The 22,857-nt window shown below is 50.4% G+C and overlaps 1 protein-coding gene across 6 annotated transcripts in view; it reads right to left on the bottom strand.

Moving 5' to 3' along the window:
- The window catches only part of ARHGAP22 (Rho GTPase activating protein 22), a 238,422-nt gene that overhangs the window by 38,991 nt on the left and 176,574 nt on the right, over nucleotides 1-22,857 (bottom strand). For 5 of the 6 annotated variants that reach the window (XM_048859114.2, XM_048859119.2, XM_048859118.2 and 2 more), the window contains one exon: nucleotides 18,901-19,077. In XM_048859114.2, the coding sequence (XP_048715071.2) occupies nucleotides 18,901-19,077 (177 nt within the window). The remainder of the gene's footprint in view (nucleotides 1-18,900; nucleotides 19,078-22,857) is intronic. The other variant, XM_048859115.2, reaches the window with a different exon arrangement.

The raw sequence follows: 22,857 nt of genomic DNA on the forward strand, positions 1-22,857 counted from the left end.
CAAGCACAGCAGGAGAATGCGTAACACACTGACCAGTGGGTTCCAAAGAGCTTGGACACAATACAGTAGCTTTACTTCACTCCATTTAAAAAATGGATCATAGAACTGCGGATCGGTGACCCATAACCCACCGGTACCATCACCCCAAAATTGTGAGATGTGCTGAAGTTTGGCTAACTGTTCCCCCCAGATAACTCCCATGAATGTAGCTGCCTATTCGCTTCTGGATATCTGGGGTCAAAATACCGCATATAAAGTCATTCATACAGCTTACGTTCATCTGAACTGAGAAGTCTAATGGTTCCAGCAGGGGCTTTCTAAACCTGATTATAACACTAACATGATGCATGATCATGCACAACTTGCTTCACCTCTCTAGGCCTCAGTTTCCCCATATATAAAATAGGGGAAACGCTACTGACTTACCTCACAGTCAGGCAGTTAGAGTTCAAGGTGGTTGCCACCACCACCACGACTCAAAAGACATGGGTTCTAATCCTAGACCTGCTAGGTAACCTTGGGCAAGTTGTTTCCCCTCCCACCATTTGTCTATCCTGTCTATTTAGACTGTAAACTCCTTGGGGCAGAGACTATGCCTTACTATGTGTATGTACAGCGCCTAGCACAACAAGGGCCATAATCTTGGTTGAGGCCTCTAGGTGCTGCTGTGATCCCAGTAACAATAATAAAACTCAGTGTTCGTTAGACTATTGAACTCTTGAATAGAAAATGTTTGCAAAGGACCTGGAATTGGTTCTTGTCCCACCAGGTGAATATGGCAGGCTACAGCTTACGGAAAACATGACCATGAGCTTCTGGAGGTCAGTAGGAAGCATGGGTGATAACTTGATGGTCCCATAATTATTCATAAAGGTTTCTGGCACTGCTTCCTGGAACACTGCCCCAAATTGTATCATGTGCACTAACAACAAGATAACAGAGACTGGGACTGCTGGGATGGATGCCCAGAGGATGGGAAAAGGCATGTGGAGGTTTTTATTTTTGTATATAGTGCTTCATTACTAACCCCTCATAGGGCACAGAGGGTCATCCCTGGTCACCCTCTCTCATTCAATGAAATGGAAAGGCAGCACCCAAAAAACTGATGAGGGAATCCTTTTGTACACAACACACAATTAACCTGTGGGACTCATTGTTACTAGGTACAAGTGAGGCCAAGACCTTAGCAGGATTCAGACACTGATCAGACATTTATACAGATAATGAGAACATCACCAGTTGCACTAGGTAAGATATAACCCCTATGCTTCATCAAAGGAAGAAAGAACAAACAAAGGCTCCATGCGAGACAAAACAACCACACTGGCTCATATGGCAACTCAGCTACGGTGACCAGATGAAATGGACAAAATATCAGGACACATGCGGGAAGCAAAAAAAGAGGCCGGAGTTGCCAAGGCAAAAAAAAAAAAACCAAAAAATAAACCCACCAGAGCAGCCAAAGGCGCAATATCATGCATCGGTCGGGACGCGGGACTAAAAATCGGGACAGTCCCGATTTTATTGGGATGTCTGGTCACCCTAAACTCAGCTGAAACACAAAATGGCAGATGCCTCATAGTTGTTGCCTGCTGGAGACCACCCTACAGTTCAAGGTACAGTACAAGGGCATGGGAACAGCAGGACAATGTCATATTGCAGTTACATCTGCCACTGTTACCATCTGATCTCCATTGGGTGGCCCATGTGAAGTAGGTCTCAGTCTAATTCAGAAGGACAGGATGCATGTTGAATACAGTATTCCCCATCCAAAAGCACGCAGAAATCATGAATCAAAGGCCAATCTGCCATGAGATTTTTCTTTTGTCTTTGGGTTTTGAGACACTAGGCTGGACATGGATCACACTTCCAAGCTTTTCTGGGCCAGCACAAGGGCAAGAACCATACTTTTTAATCAATATGAAAGCTGAGATTCTCACCTAAGCAGGAGCTGTGGATTGATGAAGGACACCCGGTATTGCTAGACTCATGAGAAGGATTTGAGAGTTGGTGTGAATGGGTTATCCCTTCAGTTCCTGGAACCCCTAGCTGGCAGGACCTCTTTGGGAATCAAGCAGACACACACAGTCCACAAGGGTACCATCTCTTTATTACTGCTTATACGCCAGGTATTTCATAACATAGCAGCAGTTACATGGAACCCCCTTCCTGCCTCCTAGCTCAGCCTTTCCTACTGCTTGTTTTATTCTCAGAGCTATCCAGCTGGTGAGCTAGTTACCTCATTAGCTCATCAGGCTCCCTACAGGTGCAAGTGTTCCCCTTTACCCATCCAAGCCCAAACTACCTAAGTCCCTCCTGCTCTAACTACAGCCAGAGCTCTTTGTGTTCTCAGCAACCAGGTCCTGGCTTCCAAAGGGCTCAATTTCTAGCTGCTAACAGCAGCCTACCTCAGCTGGCAACACTGCATACAAATGACCATCACAACTGGCACTAGGTTCTCCAGCTGGGCAACGGAGACTGACCACCTCTCTCCCCGGGGAAAAGGGGCTGCTGGGGGAAGCGTATGCTGCCACTACCTGGGCTGCTCTTGTTCTGTTGCTAGAGTCTTGATCTCCAGAGCTACGTGGCAAGAAAACCCACCATGGATGTTCTGCTGGGGAGCTGAGCTGAGCTGTTTGGGTCCCTGATACCCCAGCTTCGGCACAATGTACGGCTGGGGGTGGAGTCTCCTGGTATGCGCTCACGAGCAGTTAGTCCATAGGGACCACAGCTGTAGGAAAGGGACCTGGCTGCACATGTCTTTACAAGCTTTGAGACTCAACCCAGGCTTGCTGGGAAGTTCACTCAGGCTCATAAACCCCCACAAAAACCTGGGCAGGTTTCTAGTTTGGTATCTGCCATAGGCCAAATTCAACCCTGAAACCAACAGCAGAACTCCAGGACGGTGAGCCCCCAGGAACTGCCATAAGGCTCCACTCCAAGTCCGTGTGAATGGAACTTGCCTGCCTTCACAGCTCCCCAGGGGGGTGCAGGTAGACTGATTCTGGGCCCAAGCTGCTACATTCAGGGATGTAAGATCCTGGGGTTTGTTTTGCTTCTTTTTAGAGGTAGGGCCCAGTCTTAAAGTTTTAATCCAGATCTGACCTCCCTCAAAGTTTGGGCACATTCAGATCCAGAATTTCCTCCTAAGGCCCATTGGGCCCGGGGTGCTTTTGTTCGATCCCGCATCCGCCTCCTTCGGGAGATGGATCGCAGCTCCCGCTTCTTCTATGCCCTGGAGAAAAAGAGGGGGGCCAAGAAGCATGTCAACTGCCTCCTCGCAGAGGACGGCACCCCTCTCACGGATCCGGTGGAGATGTGCGGGAGGGCCAGGGCCTTCTACGCAGGCCTTTTCTCCCCGGATCTGACCGATCCTAACGCTTGCAGAGTACTCTGAGACGAACTCCCGACGGTCAGCGCGGGCGACCGAGACCAGCTAGAGCTGCCTCTCACTCTGGCCGAGTTCTCGGAAGCCCTCTGCCGCATGCCCACCAATAAATCTCCGGGCATGGACAGGATGACCGTGGAGTTCTACCGCGCGTTCTGGGACGTCCTCGGCCCAGACTTAGTTACCGTCTGGGCCGAGTCTTTGCAGAGTGGGGTCCTCCCTCTTTCGTGCAGGCGAGCCATGCTCGCCTTATTGCCAAAGAAGGGGGACCTCTGCGATTTACGAAATTGGCGTCCCGTCTCGCTCCTCAGCACGGACTACAAGGTCGTAGCGAAAGCCATCTCGCTGCGGCTAGGGTCCGTGCTGGCGGACGTGACCCACCCAGACCAGACCTACACCGTCCCGGGCCGCACCATCTTCGACAACCTATATCTGGTCCGGGACCTTTTGGAACTCGGGTGTAGGGACGGTCTGTCATTCGCCCTCCTGTCCCTGGATCAGGAGAAGGCATTCAACAGGGTGGATCACGGGTATCTCCTGGGCACTCTGCGAGCATTTGGCTTGGGTCCCCAGTCTGTGGGTTTTCTCCAGGTGCTGTACGCCTCTGCAGAGTGTCTGGTCAGGCTCAACTGGACTCTGACCGAACCGGTCAGCTTCGGGCGAGGAGTACGGCAGGGGTGCCCCCTCTCGGGCCAGCTGTACGCTCTGGCGATCAAGCCCTTCCTCTGTCTCCTCCGCAGGAGGTTGACGGGGTTGGCGCTACGGGAGCCGGAGCTGCGGCTGGTCCTGTCGGCATACGCCGACAATGTACTCCTCGTGGTCCAGACCCGGGCAACTTGGCGCGGGTGGAGGCTTGCCAGGCTGTGTACTCGGCAGCCTCCTCCGCCCGGGTCAACTGGGTCAAGAGCTCTGGCTTGGTGGTAGGGACTTGCGGCAGGCGAGCTCCCTCCCACCCGCGCTTCAAGCCATCCGGTGGAGCGCGGGTCCACTGCTCTATCTCAGCGTTTACCTTTCTGCCACACATCCGTCTCCGCCGGAGATCTGTCACGGTTTAGAGGGCAGGGTGGTAGAGTGGCTCCGGAGATGGACAGGACTGCTCCAGTATCTGTCTTTTCGAGGGCGGGCACTGGTGCTCAATCAACTAGTCCTGTCCGTGCTCTGGTACCGGCTCAACATCCTGGTTCCGGCCCCGGATTTCCTGGCCAACCTCCGGAAATTGATTCTGGAGTTCTTCTGGTCAGGACTGCACTGGGTCTCTGCAGGGGTTCTCCATCTACCCCTGGAGGAGGGAGGGCAGGGCCTGAAGTGTCTCCGCACTCAAGTCCATGTCTTCCACCTCCAAGCCCTGCAGAGGCTCCTTTATGGTGCAGGTAGTCCGGCGTGGAGCATATTGGCGCACGCCTTCCTGCGCTGGCTCCGATATGACCGGCAGCTCCTTTATCTCCATCCGAGGGGTCTTCCGCGAGACCTCTCCGGGCTGCCGGTCTTCTACCAGGACCTCCTCTGGACCTGGAAACTGTTTGCAGCGACCAGGTCCGTGGCGGTCTCCGTGGGGGAAGATCTCCTCGCGGAGCCCCTGCTACACTACCCCCAGCTCCGTGTGCAGGTGGCGGAGTCCTCCTCGGTGCGCCAGAGGTTGGTCCTGGCAGAAGTCACCAAAGTCGGAGACCTCCTGGACTACGACCGGGGAGACTAGCTGGATCCCCTGACGCTTGCTCAGCGCATGGGGCTCTCCAGACCTAGTACTGCCCTGCGCGTACTTCAGGAGGTGAGGACCGCTTGGCCGCCCGCTGCTCGGGTTTATCTCGACCAGGTCCTGCGAGAGGGCGCGCCCCACCCACCCTCCACCCCAGGCCCTCTGGACCTTTTCATCGGGCCCCTACCCCGTGGACCCGAATGACCCCCCCCGCCCCTTCACCGTGAGCCGGCTGTGCGAGCTGCAGCCAGTCCGGTTCCAGACCGCGCCAAAACAACATCTCTACACGCTCGTGCTCCACACCCTTCAGGTCCTCACCCTCACGTCCCGCCCTGACACAAAGTGGCGGGACCTCCTGCCACCTCTAGAGGGTGAGGAGCCCCGGTGGGCCAGCCTCTATTCCACCTTAGTCCCGAGGCCTGCCGGGGATATCAGTTGGCGGCTCCTTCACGGGGCCATGAGCACGGGCATGTACTTGGCGCGGTTCACCCCAATCCCGGACACCTGCCCCTTTTGCGGCGTGAGGAAAACCCTGGCACACGTCTATCTGGAGTGCGCCAGGTTGCAGCCCCTATTCCGGCTCCTCACGAATATTTTGTTAAGGTTTTGGTTGCACTTTTCTCCTCACCTCCTTATCTACGCACTCCCTGTCCGTGGCCCCACTAAGTCGCGGGACCTCCTGGTCAACCTCCTCCTGGCCCTGGCTAAAGTGGCCATCTATAAAACCAGGGTGAGGAGGTTGGCCGATGGAGTTTCCTGTGACTGCGGGGCCTATTTCCGATCCTCTGTCCGTTCACGCCTCCGGGCAGAGTTCCTCTGGGCGGCGTCCACTGACTCCCTTGACGCCTTTGAGGAGCAGTGGGCGCTGTCCGGGGTTCTCTGCTCGCTGTCCTCGTCCGGTTCCCTTCGTTTGATCCTTTGACCGCACTCCCGTCCCTGTTGTTCATTAGTTGTCCCCCGTAATTATTTGGTTTCCCAGGTCCTGTGGATCTCCCCCTTAGGCTGAGGGGGGATACTTTAGCAGTGGGCGAGCTTCGCCCACCCACTTCCTGGATCCCAATAAGGCCCATCTCTTAACCCAGCCAAACTCAGGTGGATGGATCACTTCCTTATGCCAACAGAAAGCTGCCAATCAAATAATTAAGAACAATCAGTCATACTGCTAAACTCAGCAGAAAATGATCTATCAATCCTCCTTCCCTGGGCACAGAACTATTCCCTTCTATTCCCTGCTCTCCCAAATGTTTGGGATAGATCCTCTTAACAAAACTCCACCTCACCTTGGCCCAGTATTCTGGACCAGGGAATAATTTACTGGTGTCTGAATGAAAATCAAAGCCTCAGCGTACAGAATCCTCTGTGTGCTGACTGAAATAACCTAGCAGTGTCAACCGGACCTGCATTTAGGACAAACATGAGACACAGCGCAAGCACTGAAAGGTTATTAAACATAACTGCTCATCTTCCCTTAGCAATGGGGGAGACTCAACTAATCCTGTCTAAACAGTTTTTCCATCTCTCTGAAGTATGACGGGAAGGAGCCTCATTAAACAGCGCAGTAAATTACACTGCAGCGGACTCTGCAAGGCTTATTCTCTGAACTGAGCTTATAACTGTTTGCATGGAGAAAACAAAAAGATGATAAACAGCCCTGAGCATTGGTTAGCCACAACATCCAGAGTGCCATGCCAAAACTAGCCACTTATTAGTCTGCTTCTCTCTAAACAACGACAAGAAATATTTGGAGAATGAAATGTCGAGAGCAACATAAAAATACCTTTCAAATGAACAGCAGTGATCTGATCTGAACAAATATTCCTTGGAAAACTTGATCCTCCACACAATGCTATAACAACATGGGGAAACATACATTTGGTAAAGAGCTCTTCAATCTATCAGGCAAAGGTATAACAAGACCCAATGGCAGGAAGCTGAAGCTGGACGAATTCAGACTGGAAATAAGATGTAAATTTTTTACAGTGAAGGTAATTAACCATTGGAACAATTTAGCAAGAGTTGTGGTGGATTCTGCATCACTGTTCATTTTTAAATCAAGACTGGATGTTTTTCTGAAAGACCTGCTCTAGGACTTATATTGGTGAAGTTTTGTTACACAGGAGGTCAGACCAGGTGGTCACAATGGTCCCATCTATGAAACCTTTCACTTCCATCACACCTTTCATCCAGGGACTTCTCACATTCATTCATTCTCACAACTCACTTATGTGGTTGTCTCCCATTTTCAAGATAGGGAAACTGAGGCAAGAGATTAAAGTCCAAATTTTCAGAGTTATCATTAGTTCACTTTTTGGATATCCAGCTTGGGATAGCTGGGTCCAGACTGGCATCTCACTCCCACGAGTGAGGTATTAGCTTGGAGGGTCTGGACCCCAGACCTTATTTCCCAGAGCTGTAGGCACCCTCAACTTCCATGGACTTTAATGGCAGTTTTGTTTGTACAAAGCAGCTAAATGAGATAGGAACATCTCTCCCCATTCCACTTCATCTGGAGCTCCCTGCTGCCTAGAAATGTATTATATGGATACTGGGTGTTAGTGAAGATCAAAATATGTATTACACAATAACATCTATTCCCACTAAAGAGCCTCATCATTAGAAAAGGGCTTGGAATCCTGCCCCCAGAGCCAACTGCAAGGATGATGGAGGGGTTCAGAATCTGGTGCTTGATCCAGGTCTGAATGTTGCTGCTGATCCCTGTCTTTTTAGTGGGCCAAACCAAAACCCTGGAAAGCCCTTGAACTTTGTTAGATTTGCAGGCTGGCTTTGGATCCAAATTTTGCAGCTTGGACCCATTTGAACTTATGGTGAATCTGTGACTTAGTGGGTAGCACACTGGACCAGCACTCAGTACTTGGCTTCTATTCCTGGCTCTGCCACTGGCTTGCTGGGTGACCACTTTCCCGTGCCTCAATTTCCCCATCTGTAAAATGAGGATAATCATACTGACCTCCTTTGTAACTTGCTTTGTGATCTCGGGATGGAAAGCAATAGATAAGAACTAGGGAATATTATTTTTTCAGACCAGTGATATGTAGATCACTTCACATAAAGTACCAATCAAAACCAGTGCCCCCAAACCTTGCCAGGGCCGCAGACCTCAGCAACTTGGGTACCTGGGAAATGAATGGGGTGATCACTGGAGTGCTTCTCCAAACCAAACCTCAGGAGTATCTGGCTCTGCTGGTAGCATACCCCCATAAACCTCTCATTGCTGAGTCAATTTCACACTCATAGTTTCACTTTGCTACATCCTTCAGGCTCAGAAAGAAAATCCAATCTATTTGCTAATTCTCATGCATGGTCTTATCTCTTAAATTTAAGTTGCAATGAACACAAAGCATAACTGAACAAGCCAAACCTTCTTTCTTATATGTGAAGGGTGAATTTCAGGTAAAAAAAAAAAAATCTAGCATAACCATGACACGCAATGCAGTAACCTACTCTTCCCATCTATGGAGCTGTTTGTGCTTGGGAGGCTGGAATGGCTGCCATTTGGCACTTTGAATTGCAAAAAGATTGGAATAGATATTGATGATTCCTCTGAGATCTGCATTTACAATGCAGCCCCGAACTCCTCCCACTTGTGAACTGATTCTGAACTGCCTGCCTTCCGTTCCCTTTAGAACAAAGGTGGGCAAACGACGGCCACATCCGGCCCGTGGGACCCTCCTGCCTGGCCCCTGAGCTCCTGGCCCAGGAGGCTAGCCCCTGGCCCCTCCCCTGCTGTTCCTCCTCCCCTGCAGCCTCAGCACGCCGCGCCGCCGGCACAACGCTCTGGGCAGCCATCAACGCAGTTGCAGAGCCGCAGCCTGACTTGATGCTCTGGGCGGCCCGGCTGTAGCACCACCAGCCACCGGTGCTCCAGGCAGCGTGGTAAGGGAGTAGAGGGGGTTGAATAGAGGGCAGGGGAGTTTGGGGGCGGTGGTCATGGCTCGGGGGTGTGGATAGGGGTCGGGGGGGTCAGAAGGTGGGGAACAGGGGGGTTGGACGGGGCAGGGGTCCCAGGGGGCAGTCAGGAATGAGGGAGGGGGGGTTGGATGGGGCGGCAGGGGGCAATCAGGGGCAGGGAGTCCGGGGGCGGTCAGGGAACAGGGAGCCGTGGATGGGGCAGGAGTCCCAGGGGAGCTGGCAGGGGGCCAGAAGCAGGGGGGTCAGATAGGAGGCAGGGGCCAGGCCACGCCTGGCTGCTTCGGGAGACACAGCCTCCCCTAACCGGCCCTCCATACAATTTTGAAAATCCGATGTGGCCCTCAGGCCAAAAAGTTTGCCCGCCCCTGCTTTAGAAGAAAGCACAGAACTGGGCAACAGTGGAGACTCATTCCCAGTTCTGCCAGTGACTTTCCCTGTGTGACTGCTCTGTGCCTACTAATACTTCTCTAGTTCACCAGAGGGTAGGGAAGCTGATTTACCAATGGTGCTCTCCATCCAGACTAAGATTCTCTGATGGAAGGTGTTCATAGCTTGCCTTCTGCTAAAGATATTTGTGGGCAACTAACTCCACTGCATCCCTGTCTGTCCAGCTAGGAAAAATCCTATTCTCTGAAACTGGGACAAGCGAAGTCGAATCACTCACTGCTCATGGGGAAGCTACCGACCTGCACTGAGAAACCACATGTCCTGACTGAACAGCAGTGTCCAGCTTGATGCTGAAAATGAGAACTGACCCCAGGCTCAGTCAGTGTCCTTGTCCGTTCCCCCGCAGGGTGGGATGTGGTAGTGGGGAAGAGAACACACACAGTTAGCACTGTGCCCCCTGTCCCCTGCTGCAGTCTGGGGCATAACAGGGCCAGAGAAGGAGTCCAGGAATCAGGAGGAAGGCTGGTCTTCTGGCTAAAGTACTGGCCTGGGAGTCAGACCTGGGTTCTAATCACAGACCTGCTGTATGACTTTAGGTAGACTCTCTGTGCCTTGGGTCTTCTTCCTACCCTTTATCTGTCTGGTCTGTTTTGAGTGTGACCTCTCACTAGGGGTATACACAGCCCAATGGGGCCTCTGCTTGCTATTTTAATAACAACAAAGCAGCACAGGTTCTTATTCAGATGGCATTTACTAATGAGGCAGGAACAAATCTTGTCTCAGGTCTGACATGCTCAATTTGCCTAGAATTGGTAAAGTTAGATCAAAATCAGATCAGTAACAGGCCCATTGCTGCTCCCCCTGAAACTCCTGTACACAGGTGAGCTGCCTGCTGCAGTTCCTGTACCTCCTCCACCAGGCCAGGTGATCCAGCATTAACCTGGGAATCAGGAAAAAGGAGGACAACTTCCTTGAGCTTAAATCCCAGTGGACAATGAGCCTGCATGGGTCAGGAATGTTACAACACAGAGATACGCAGTGGCTTTCACCCCTAGGGCAACAGCTGGATTCCAGCCAGAGCCCTTAGTGGCAAGCAAGGAAGAACCTCAGAGGAGCTGGAAAAGCACTGGAAGGTTCAGAAGTTTATTAAAACATCCTGGGGATGGAAAGAGCAGGGAAGCTGCCCTGTTTTGTGGCATTCAGGCATTCCTGAACCAGGACATGAGGAATTCTGTTTAAATAAGTTAAAACTTTTCTGAGCTGACTCAGCAGAGGCTCAGGACGGAGTGGGCCACGGCCCGGCCCGCAGCCCAAAAGATAGCAGGTGGGTGGGGACTGTAAAGCTGAAGGCCTACTACTGGGAGGAGGGGGGAACTTCCAGTACTTATGAGGGTCCCAGAGTAGCTGAAGAGATTGGAGGGTCCCACAAAGGGTTAAATCTGCTACCTACAGGCAGCTAGCTACCTTTCTCCTTTAATACAGATTCTCGCAACATTCAAAGAAACAACACAGAGATATTAAAAAACTTGCCTGCAAGCTGAGAAACACCACAGGTACATATTTGGCCTATTAATCACCCACTGCCATGGCCTGCTCTGAGAGCCAGGGGGGCTTTGAGCCTGTCAGCTTTCATAAACCTCGCACAAACATGGCCAGTGCTCGCAGAGGAGGCCTGTGCGGGAAACCAAGAGTGTGGCAGGAAGTAATGTGAATGACACAGTCAGGGGGCACTTCCCCTTCTGAGTCAGCCCCCAGACACTGCCCCTAGCAGGGCTGGAGGCAGACATTAAAAAATCTAATGTAACAAATCTGTGGCCATCTAAGATTTCACCGTTATCACTTGGTGGTGGCACACTATGGCAAACAGGAATGGAATTCAGATCAGTCTTCTGCCGAACACAGGCTCCCTCATACTTGATCTAGAGGAGAATCACCATCAGCAGCACAGGGCATATGAAACAGACATGAGCAGTTCTGATTGTCTCCAGTAGAGGGCTGAGGTACACATACACATACGAGCCTGTTGATGAGAATTTGTAATGCAATAGGGGCTCTTTTGGGAAAAAAACGTGCTGCAGTCAGACTATCTTCAAGGAAGGGATTGTGATTTCTGTGTCCACCCTGCACAATGGGGCCTGAGGCCTTTGGCCGCTGCTGAGAGCTCCATGTAAAGAGGAACCTCTTTGCAGGACACAAAAAGTGTTATTGGTCCCACAAAATCCAGGAACTATGCTACACATTCTTGAGTGCCATCTATTGGCACCTTATTTACATATATGCATTCAGACATCTTGTTAGAACACTCCGATATCAGGAGCTACTGTCATATTAATAATTTACTAGCACTGTAGTAGTGCAGAAGAGGCTGTGTGGCACAGAAACAGGGTACTACTACTTCTAGCCAATAGAGGGAGCTTGTGGTTTGTGGGCTAGTCCAGCACACCCTCTAACACAGTACAAGCCCCTGTCCTTTCATGGGCCCTAAGGACTTACGTGCTGCACTGTGACTATACCTGCCACTATATATAAGGAAGATACTATATTGCCCAGCAGACACCATTCTTGGCCCCTGGTGCCCATGACCTCACAAGCTAAGAGACAATGAGCCAGGCCCCCAGCTGGTGGAAGCCATAGAGCTAGTCCAATTTACAGCACCTGAGGGATCTGGCTCATTGTCTCCACTCTCTGCAGCAGCATGAACACTAGCCTTGCCCGCAGCTTTCAGCTCCAAGGTTCTGGGGGCACGTGTCCCTCCCTGGTTGGAGTGGTGCTAACACACTTCATATGGTGCCCCACACCGCTGGGCGCTGCTCTGAACCTTCCATATTCCTGGGCTGTCACACATCTCTATCTGGAGCCAGGCAAAGCTTGGGTGTTTCCGCGGAGTTGCAAAGTCATAGCTTTACAGACTATAAAGCCAGAAGGGTCCACTTTGACCACCAAGTCTAAGCTCCTGGGTAGCACAGGCCAGAGAACTTCCCTGAATTAATTCCTAGAGCAGATGTTTTAGAAAAAACGTCCCATCTTAATTTAAAAATGGCCAGTGATGGAGAATCCATCCCAGTCCTTGGTCAATTGTTTTCTGGAAGCTTAAAAGTCATATGTGTGGAGGGAGTGAACCCCACATGGCAGAAACCTAGGAGTTTCTCATGAAGCCCTGAGAAATGGAACAGCTCTGGTTCATCTCTAGACAGTAAACTCAAGGGCACTGGTTTTCAAACTTTTTGTATTGGTGACCCTTTTCACACACCAAGCCTTTGAGTGTGACCCCCCCCCTTATAAATTAAAAACAGGAGAGTAATTTAATGTAATGGGGGCTCAGGGCTGTCTGCCCACAGAGCTGAAGGCCCACGACCCCCATGTAACCACCTTGCAACCCTCTGAGGGGTCACGACCCCCAGTTTGAGAACCACTGCTCTAGGAGTCAGGGCTGTGGAAGCCCCCTAGGTCACTTAGGAACACAAATCCCATTGCTGTTCACTCCGGGCATAGTCTTTGCCTTGTAAGAGTCTATATGCCCTGTTCCAGTAGCGGTAACCTCCTCTGCAGTGGACCAGCGCAGGGTCAGATCCAGGGCTCATGCTTTCTGCAAGTCTGAAGTCTATGCAGGATCTGATTAATAGGTCCATCTTTATCTCTTCTCTAGTACAGATCAGAGACAGTAGCCAAAGGGAAGGACAGCCCCATGGTGAGGGTGCTAGCCAGAGATCTAGGCCTGCTCCATCACAGACAGCCTGTGTGATGTTGGGCAAGTCACTTGGCCTCTTTGTGCCTCAGTTTCCCCATCTGTACAATGGGGATAATAGTCGTGCCCTGCCTCACAGGAGTGTTGTGAAGATAAATACATGGTGAGGTGCCCAAACGCTATGACAATGAGCCCATAGGGGTACCTTAGATATTAGGTAAATCAGGTCTCATTGTATTCCAGGGGCAGACTTGAGAGGCAAAGAAGATGCGGAACAGACTGCTGTGTTTGGGGGGGGAGAGGTGCAGATAGCTTGGCCCCATACCGGACTCAGTCTTCTCCCAGTCCCGTGCCTCAGTTTCTCTATCTGTAAGAGGAGATCCTGACTTCTGCTGCTGCAAATATTGACTGGGGTTAAGCAGATCATAACCTCCTCACAGATACTTTGTCCTTCCACTTGTCCCAGGTGGATCTTTCTGAATTCATCCATTCCCTTAAGACAGACCCCTCCTCTATTCCTCTTCCATTGCCTGAGTCTGTCTCCCACCACCAGACAACACTAACTCTGGGTTGGAAGAACAAACAGTGATAAAACTAGCCAGGCTCCAGTTGTATCTCTGTGCAGAGATAACACCACACACGGGAGGCAAGGCAAACACCCAGCAGCTGCTCAGGGAGCAAACCAGGTTCTAGCCCGCCTCCCAGTGCACCCTTCCCTGCCCCATGTGAAGGAAGGAAAACACGGCACATGCGGTGCCTGCACAACAGAGACATGGATGGAACAACGCTAGAGGAGTCTGGCCTCCACTTCGTTCCAGGGCAGCATCTCAGCTGTGTAATTACACTCGGCATTGTGAAGATAAGAGGAGCCATCTACCTGGCCCATATTGCTACAGTACTGTGTGCACCCACAATCCTGAATGGACTCTGTGCTCACAACAGTCCCACAGGGAAATCCCCATTGTACACAAGGAAAACATAGGCACAAGACAGTTTAAATGATTTACCCCAAATCACACTGAATCTAGGGCTAATCTAGGATCTGAACCCTCCCCAAATCCGAGCGCAGTGTCCTAGCCACTGAACTGCCCAGCTTCCCAGTGGGCATGTGAGTCTGATGGGGATATCTGGCACTCCAGAATAACCGTGTTTTGCCTTCATACAGCAACTTCCATGCAAGGCAGAGTCATTAATTCAGCCTGGGTGGGGCGATCCCCGAGTCAGCAGTGAGGGCACAGACACAGGGACCCAGGTGCTCCAGGCAGGTCACTCAGCTGCCTCACCGTTTCTGGGAATTCCTGCATTTCCCTGGACAGATCCCAGATTAGAGGATCTGGATCCAAGGTTCCCCTGTCGGCTGAGCGGAGGGTCTCAGCGAATTAGGGTTTGTCTACATGGGGCAACTGACTGGAACAGCTCCTTGGGTGGACGCTCTTTTTCAGAATGAGCACGCTAATTACCCTGGAATAAAGTGCTGCATTGCAGAACAGACGGCAAACCCGGAGCTACTCCTGTCTACACCAGGAAATTGACAAGTTCTTAAAGCAGGGCTGGCTCATTCTGCTTGAGGCAAGCACACTCCTGCCCCTGGTGGTCTGATGCTAGCTATGGCCATGGCAACAGCCCCAGAGCAGGGAGATCTGTGTACTTGGGGGCTGGGGGAGGAAACCAGGAGGCAGGAGTGGCAGCAGAAAGGCCTAGCGTGGAGATGAGATGCTATCTAAGCTAGCCAGACCTTGCCAGGCTCGGGGGTGGGGGATAAGCTGGGCTGCCGGGGGCAGAGAAGGGCAGGCATTGCGTCGCAGACTGAACAGGGGGAATGAGGGGGAAGAGAGAAAGGGGAGCAGGGAGCCACCCATGTCCAGAGAGATCAGGAGGAAGAGAAAAGAAAGGAAATACATAACTGTGTAGCCCAGCCTAACGCAGTCTGGCTCTCTGCCAAGCTAGCACTGATCCAGCAGAGAGGTCTACGCATTAGCTGCAGCCTCACAGGTCCCATGCCCGGGTTTTCAGGCAACAGAGGCTCATGCTTTCAGAAGCACGTGCCCTAGCTTCAATCCCTCAGCCAACCTGAGCGGGGTTTCATTAGGTGAGACAATGAAGGAACAAGAACCCCGGGGGAAGTGAACAACCAGCCAGGCCCTGCTTAAAGCAGCCAATACTCACTGGCTTTTACTGGAATGAGCAAACATTACCATGCCCACTGAAGCGAAAACCTCACCCTTCCCCTCTGCCAAAGCAGCATCACACAGCTGCTTTGGTGGATGCTGGAAGGTGCAGCAAAACACAGCATTGTGCAGCAAGTCTGTGGTACCCTGCATCGCCAGTCTGTGCTGTAACCACTAGACCACACTGCACCATTCTGCAGTGCTGCTGCAAACACGCTGTAAGGGAGAATAGGGAAAAACAGCAGGACTGTGGGGACTGGAGGCAACTCTCCATTTAAAGAGAAGGGCACCCCTAGTGGCAAGAAGGGGAGGCATGAAGCAGCATTTGTGGGTCTGACTTGCATGTCTGTCATGGAGCCACACACAGGTGCCCCACAACGGGCAGATTCTGCTCTTGGCTACGGGGCATAAATGCAGAGTAACTCCATGAACGTCAGTGGTGCAAACTAGATTTGTTCCTGAGAGAGTGAGGCAGGGTCAGCTGGAGTTTTAATGAAGCCTGGATAACACTTCACAGCCCAGCTGTATCCATTCATTTTAAATGTCTGCTCTTTAAAATAAAAACCAGCCACAAACAATCCCAATGCACACAGCTCCTTTCTAAAGCTGAGCTCCCAAAAACCTCTGTTCTGGCTGCAACTGACTAGGCACAGGGGAACCTGTTAGAAACCACATAGGCCCTAAACAAGCCAGCCTTCTCCAACAGGCTCAGGAGCCCACGGATTTTATTTTAAGGCCGAATTTAAAAGTTGTTTCAAAGCATAAACTCTGTGTGGCATTTAAGTCTGCACCGGTCTCCAATTAATGAGGTGGGATTCTCAGCAGCTTTGGGGTGTTTTCAGATTCTTTTTTGAAAGGCTGTGCCGGTTCGTGTGCCCGCACCGACATGTCCCCCATCCTCTTTGATTGAGGACTTTCTTCAATACATCCACAAAGATGAAAGCATGTGGCTAAGCCGCCCCTTTTATCTTGGCATAATTCATTTTCACATCCTATCAACCTTCTCCAGGGCTGGATATTTACATAATAATAATAATAAAGCCTGATTTTTTCCTCCCTAGTTTCAAATATTAAAACGTGTCGACAGATAAGACTTGGAGTTAAAATTATTCGGTTAAAACACAAAGAGACCAGCTTTGTTTACAGCCTTCCCATGCCGTGAGCTAGGCTGAAATACCACATACAAAGAGCCCTGCTCTGATTCCAGGCAAAGGGGTGTGTGTGAATTTGGTCATTTCCTCAAAACCTGATAAATACTTCAGAAATGAATGTAGCAACTAGATCTCCTGGTGATTGGCATGCTATAAATACTAGGGAAAGGAAAAGAGACATAGATAAAACAGGCAGGTATGATAGCCAGAATGGGGTTAGGCATTATTTACAATTAATACTGGTCAATGAGCTGAAGTGAAATGACCAGAATTTTTTTTCCCAACTGCTTGGCAATTACATTGTAATGGCTCTCTGACCTAGTGAATAGGGCAGTGCAATGGGGCTCAGGAGTCCTGGGTTCTAGTCTTGGCTCTGCTGTTGGCCTATTGGGTAACCTTGAGCAAGCCACTTCCCTGCTCTGTGCCTCCATTTCCTCATCTATACAATAAGATAGGGATACTGACCTCCTTTGTAACATACTTTGAGATCTACTGATGATGAGAGCTAGATATTAATATTATTACAGGGCCTAATCTAGCTCTCACTGACATCCCTGGTAGCTGGGTTGGGCCCAGTGTGTCTGAAAACAGTGACAGAGGAACCACACTGCCTTTCCTTCTTTATTATCCTGCTCCTAGTCTACAGCGTTGCCACCTCTCATGATTTATTCTCAGTCTGATTATAGCTGTTTTTCCCCTAAATCTCCAGCTCCTGGAGTCATGGGATTATGGGAGAGCATCAGATTTAATTCTTAAACCCCCCCTACAAGTTTCTAGCCCTCATGGTTGCAGAGAAAAGCTTGGAAGCTTGCGTGCACCTCAGAGGCTCAGAAACCAGAAAGCCAAGCAAAAATACCCAAAAATGTATTTAAAAAACCTCTTGATTTTGAAGTCAATTTTGAGCTTTTTGGGCCTAAATGCAGATTTTTGGATTCCTTAGGGTTGGCAATGCTGAGTCCAGAGCCAGTGGATTTACCCTTAACTGTAGAAGTCAGCCTAACATTACTTCAAGAGAGTCATAAGTCCTTGGTCATGTTGACAATAAAAATACCCAAACACACGACAGCAGGAAAACTGACGCCATCTGCCCTGGAGGAGGACACTGTCACAGAGACATCTCCTGCACTGAACTGCTGCTTGTCTCAGTTTTCCTTGCAGTGTTTGCTGTGTGGGCCCGCTAAAGTGGTCTCTAACAGACCTACGAAGGCTCCATCAAAAGCACAATCTCTAGCTGTGGTTGCACCGATGCATTTTGGGATTCCTGACACCCCTGGAGGAAGCATCTTTGGGGTAAACTGAAAATGTGGGCATGGCACTGCGTACTGGGCTTAGGAGGAGCAACTGAATCAGTGCATCCTCTTGCTTGTGGGGACCCCGCTGCAGATTAAATTACATCCAACCAAACTGGGGCAGAGGCCTTGTCCTAGATATTGCGATGGACACTTATGCCCATGGTACAAAAGCTATCCCAGGGGTTTTACAAAGCACTGTACAGATACCGCAAGCAAAGACCACAGTCAGATAGGCAGCAAGGCCTTTGGCCTAGCTTGTCAGAGGTATTTAGGTGCCTAAGTCCCATTGATGGTGATGGAAGTTAGGCACCTAAATACCCTTGAGGATCTGGATGCTTCTGCCTAGGGTAGGCAGGGCCTCAGAGGAAGGGAGACATTACTGTGAGACTACCGCTGCCTCCCGACATTCCTCAATACAGCCGAATCTGGGCATTCCAAATCATGAGTCAGTCCCCGCCAAATTCAGCAGATAGGCATAAAAATCATGAGATTAAAAAAAAGTTGGGTTTTGTATTGGCCTTGGGATGACTGAGCCTTCTGGCTAGACAGGGGTCACGTTCTCAAGCTTTTCCCCACAGCCAGGACGGCCAGAAACTTAATCTCAGCATTAAAAAGTCTTGTGTAATCACAGGGCTCCAGGAGCAGGGGATTTAGGTAAAACATCAAAATCGTGAGACTGGAGATAAAAATCACAGGAGTCGGCAACACTGATTACCCTCTCAGGTGGGTCCTGGGTCTGACCCTGCAGTTCTTACATAGACAAAGACACCCACTGAAGTCAATGGGAGTTTCACTTGCACGCAGACTGCAGGATCGGGCCCTATCTTTGTCAAGTGGAAGTGACCCTGCCTTTCAGATGTCCTGAGAGTTTGGAAATGGGCATCTGGCCCAGTGGTGGAGAATGGAGGTGACTGGACACCCTCCTTCTCAGCAAAAAAAGGAAACAGGAGGCGGAGTCAGGGACTAAGGAATAAAAATAGCTGTAAACAATGAGTTAAAATAATAATAATACAATGTTATTTCTTCCACCAATCAGCTTCTTTGGTGGGGGCAGTTTTACATACTGCCGAGGAGGAGAAATGTGCGTTCACCCCCACCCCCAAATTGCGCTTTACAAAGCTTCAGGAAGAGGAGAGTTTAGCTAGGCATTGCAGCGATTTTACAGTGCTACATGTACCCTAGTATCACAAGAATATGTTTTACCTTGAGGCAACAGTTTTAATTTATGTGCATGTGAGCTATGTGCAATACCTCCACCAAAGGGAGCCCATATGACCCGCCGGATGGCTTTCACCCAATCTTCCATCTCGTTCTGGGAATTAGCCATGAGCAGGAAGGCTTCATGATTGACAGGCATCTTTTCTCGGTCCCCCGCACCACCTGCAAAACAAAACACACACCTCGGTTAGCGTCCAGCCCAGGAGTGAACCCTTGTCTCTAAAACCACCACAGGCCTCGCCCAAGCTAGCCTTGCTGGGTTCGCTTGGTGCCCACTTTGCACTGATGTACAGGATCACATAGGGCACATGTCCGTGGCCTGGCGTGAAGCCAGTGTCCCAGTGGGTGCTGCTGGCAGAACGTGCCACTAGGCTCACCAACATGCAAGGGGATAGGTGTAATCTGCATTATCCTAAGGACAGTGCAGCCCAGCCCTCCTGCCAGCGGCCAGCTATACCCATCTGTGCTGAGGTATGGAGAGGGTTGGCTCCATCCTCTTTAGTGTGATTCAGTGCCCTTGGGGCGCCAGAGGGAAGACGGGGCTAGACAATCTAGTTGTAGAAGTCACATGCTGCAAGAGAGAGGAATCAAGGTGTGGGCATCTGGCTACGATTACCCCAGTGATAGATTTAACAATCAAGATCATCACTGGAGCAGATCAGAAAGCTAGACATGCTGCATGATGAGCGTACGGGCAGAATTCAGAACCTGCCATGTCCAGGAAGATCCAGATCAAATCTAGACTCCAGCTTTGAGCTGAACCAGATATAGAGCTCAGGCTTAGTCTGGATGGCCCTTGGAACCTCTGGAGCGGTCATCAAGGAGCCAGAGAGATTATGAGATTTTAACATCTTGAGCAGCAGAAATCTCACAAGACCAGCTGTTCTCACGAGATTTTCAACATCTGGAGCCACTTCTGAACCTGGAGCTGGAAGAGTGCCACCCCCGCATTCCCATCCCTTCTGGTTTTGGATCCACCCCAGAACCAGCATTTTAGGGAGCTTAAGATTTGAACCTGACTCTCCTGTCTGAAATTCAGAGGATGGGATCCAATTTGGAATTCAGATCCAGGCCTACCTCTGCTTCGTACAGGATTGACTGGTGACACCCCAGAAAAGCTATTGGCCAGGACATCAAATACACACAGTCTGCCCTGTATGCTGTTCACCCAGGGATGCTCAGAGTACCACCATCCATGCCCATTCTCCCATTACAATTTTCCTCTCCGCTGCAGTACACAAGGCCCAATGCAACGCCCACTGCAGTCAGTGGGAATCTTCCCCTCCCCCCACCTCGTGCCCCAGACTTGGATACACTCCAGTGAGAGCCCACATGAGGACACACAATAGATGTACTGGAGCAACTTCTACCTAGGGGATGAAGAGACTGGCCAACCCAAAAGCTGTCACTAATGGCTTGCAGTTTCCCCCTTCTACAGAGACTGCCTTTGACTTTGTTACGTGGACAGTGTCTTTATTATTCTGTCACTGTCACCTCCGTACTCACTTGTCTCTGGAATATTAGGTCTATTGAAAAAGCAGGAACTGTCGCCCTGAGCTGAGCTGCCGAGATTGCTTGTTCATGGAATTCAGAGATAAGAATAGGGACAATGGTATGCGCTGGTTTCTATGGAATTACCTTAATATAAACAGAATTTACACCTACTAAATCCTAGTTAATCTGGGGAAGGGAGTGTGCTGGAAGGGCTACAAGCTGCCTGTAAGCCAAGGAAATGTTTGTTCTCACTATTAATTGTTGCTTAGCTTAAACAAACTCACAGGCCGGGCACTGATTTGCAAAACGAAAGGTGCTGCATGAATCCAAGCTCCTAGGGTTTCGTTGTTTTCTAAAAAGGAATTAACTTGAACCAAGAAGCCGATGGAATTTTAGCACATAGGATAAGGCAGCATGGCAGTGTAGATACTGTAGGAGAAATGAAAGCCTGGGTTCCCCTCCCAACATGCAGGTCTGACCCTTCTCACACCAGCCTCCTAGCCAGCTTCACAGTGTGGATTTTTCAGATGATTTACGTCCTGTACAATTTATGAACTAGGATTCCTATTAGAGGGGAGAATCAGGCACCAAGCCCAGATACAGCTCTGGTTTTTATGCCCCCTGCTTGCTGCCTTCTGACAGTCAGAACTGATCTATCTGATGCCACAGTCTCTACCTGCCCTGCTTCTTCCCAGCTCCCCACCTGTCCTCCCGCTCTTTATATAGGTCAGGTCAGGGATTCCCCCTCTGTTCTCTCAATCCCACCCCCCACCCAGCCTGGTTTAGTCAGATGACCTCAACACTCACACCCTCCACCCGGGGAAATAAGCTAACCATGGCAAAGGTGCAGCTGAGCCCCGACCCTCGTAAAAGGACAGCTCGCCCTGCGACAAGCCACTTCTTATTTCCCTTCAGTCGCTTGCTTTCTGAGTAACCCACCCTGTCCCCTCCCACCACAGATGACAGGCTAGACAATCCACCTGCCCTTTTCCTGCTGACCTTCTGGGAGCCCACGTCCCTACCTTAGTGCTCGTGCCCGACTATTACTCGAAGCACTGACCCCGTACCCATCACCATGGTAACTGGGAGCCTCGCAGGTTACAAAAGGAGACCAGAGTTCAGGAACAGAAGCCAAAGCTGCTGCTGCCTGCCGCTTTGGCTCTGAAGGAGGAGGCTCTACATCACCATGCTTGGATGCAGGGGGGCCTCAAGGATGCCCTCTCCCTCATACACACACCCACCAGAGCAGAAAACCAAAGGATGAGGAGGTCCTCGTGTAGCCCGACTCCTCCATTAGCACCAGAGCTACAGCAGAGTCCACAGGCCTCACTCTCACACCCCACCTGACAACGACCTCAGAGAATGTCGCTCCCAGCCCAATTTCCAGGCTCTCTTCTGGGGGAATCAATGGGTTACCTTGGCCAGATTCCCTGCTGGAGTGCAGATCCCTACTAGGTGGCCTCTCACAGCCCACAGTGCACATAAAAGCGGAAGCTCAGGGCTTGGCTTCTCACCCCAGTCATCAGAAAAGAGGCCGGGAGGTGTCTTGTAAATGGCCTGGTCTCCCAGCAGGGGCTATTTGCTGGCAGAGTAACCCAGCTTCCCCCAACAGAGTAGACATTTTTAGAAAGGGAGCTTCATTTTCAAGGGTCTTGGCTTGCTTGGGCAACTGTCATGGAGCCTATTCTTGGATTCAGGAGGATCAGGCTACAATCCCCTGTTGTGATAACTGGGCCTATAAATTTACTCTAATTGGGAGCTCAATTGTGAAGTAAGCAAAAGTTCCTAGGGGTACTTTAAATAGGAGCATGGTTGTGAACCTACAGCTGTTTGCGGGAAAACCCATCATCACTAGTCACATGGGGATGGGCAGAGTAATTATAGCTGCACACAAGGCAGAAAAATAGAGTGTGCTTCAGAAACGGTTCTTAGAAGAGGACATGTTAGTTTAAGGCTCATGCAGGGCAGTGGAGCACCTGCTGCCCTATCTAAAGGGGACTTTTCTGTAATGACATTTTGGACATGTTCCTTTTCTTCCCACTCACTGCTGGCTCTTCTCACTGCAGCCTAGAGGCAGCGAGCAGGACAGGTTAGCGGGTTCCCCTGACAATTATACCTCACTACTTGTCCAGCAAAGGGCATGTCTCCTTATTTTGTTGTAATATGCATCAGCTTTTGGAAGGCTTGGAATTCACAGAAACTAGAGATGTTAGCAAGATTCAAACCCACAAAGCTAGAACCCCACAAACTTTTGAAATCTAGATCCTAGCCTGAAATTCATGGCTTCTCCTTTTCCTGGTCCTGAGCCAAAAATGGATCTGGTTCTGGGGTTTCAGATCAAAGTTTGTAGCTCCAAGCTATCTTTATAATGATACGAATCCAAACACCCCGGGGTCTTTGGGAAAACTCTGATTAGGATCTGACATTCAAACTTCTTTGTCTGGCGAT

Source organism: Caretta caretta, chromosome 7 (assembly GCF_965140235.1).
Source record: "Caretta caretta isolate rCarCar2 chromosome 7, rCarCar1.hap1, whole genome shotgun sequence".
In the NCBI taxonomy this organism is placed as follows: Eukaryota; Metazoa; Chordata; order Testudines; family Cheloniidae; genus Caretta; species Caretta caretta.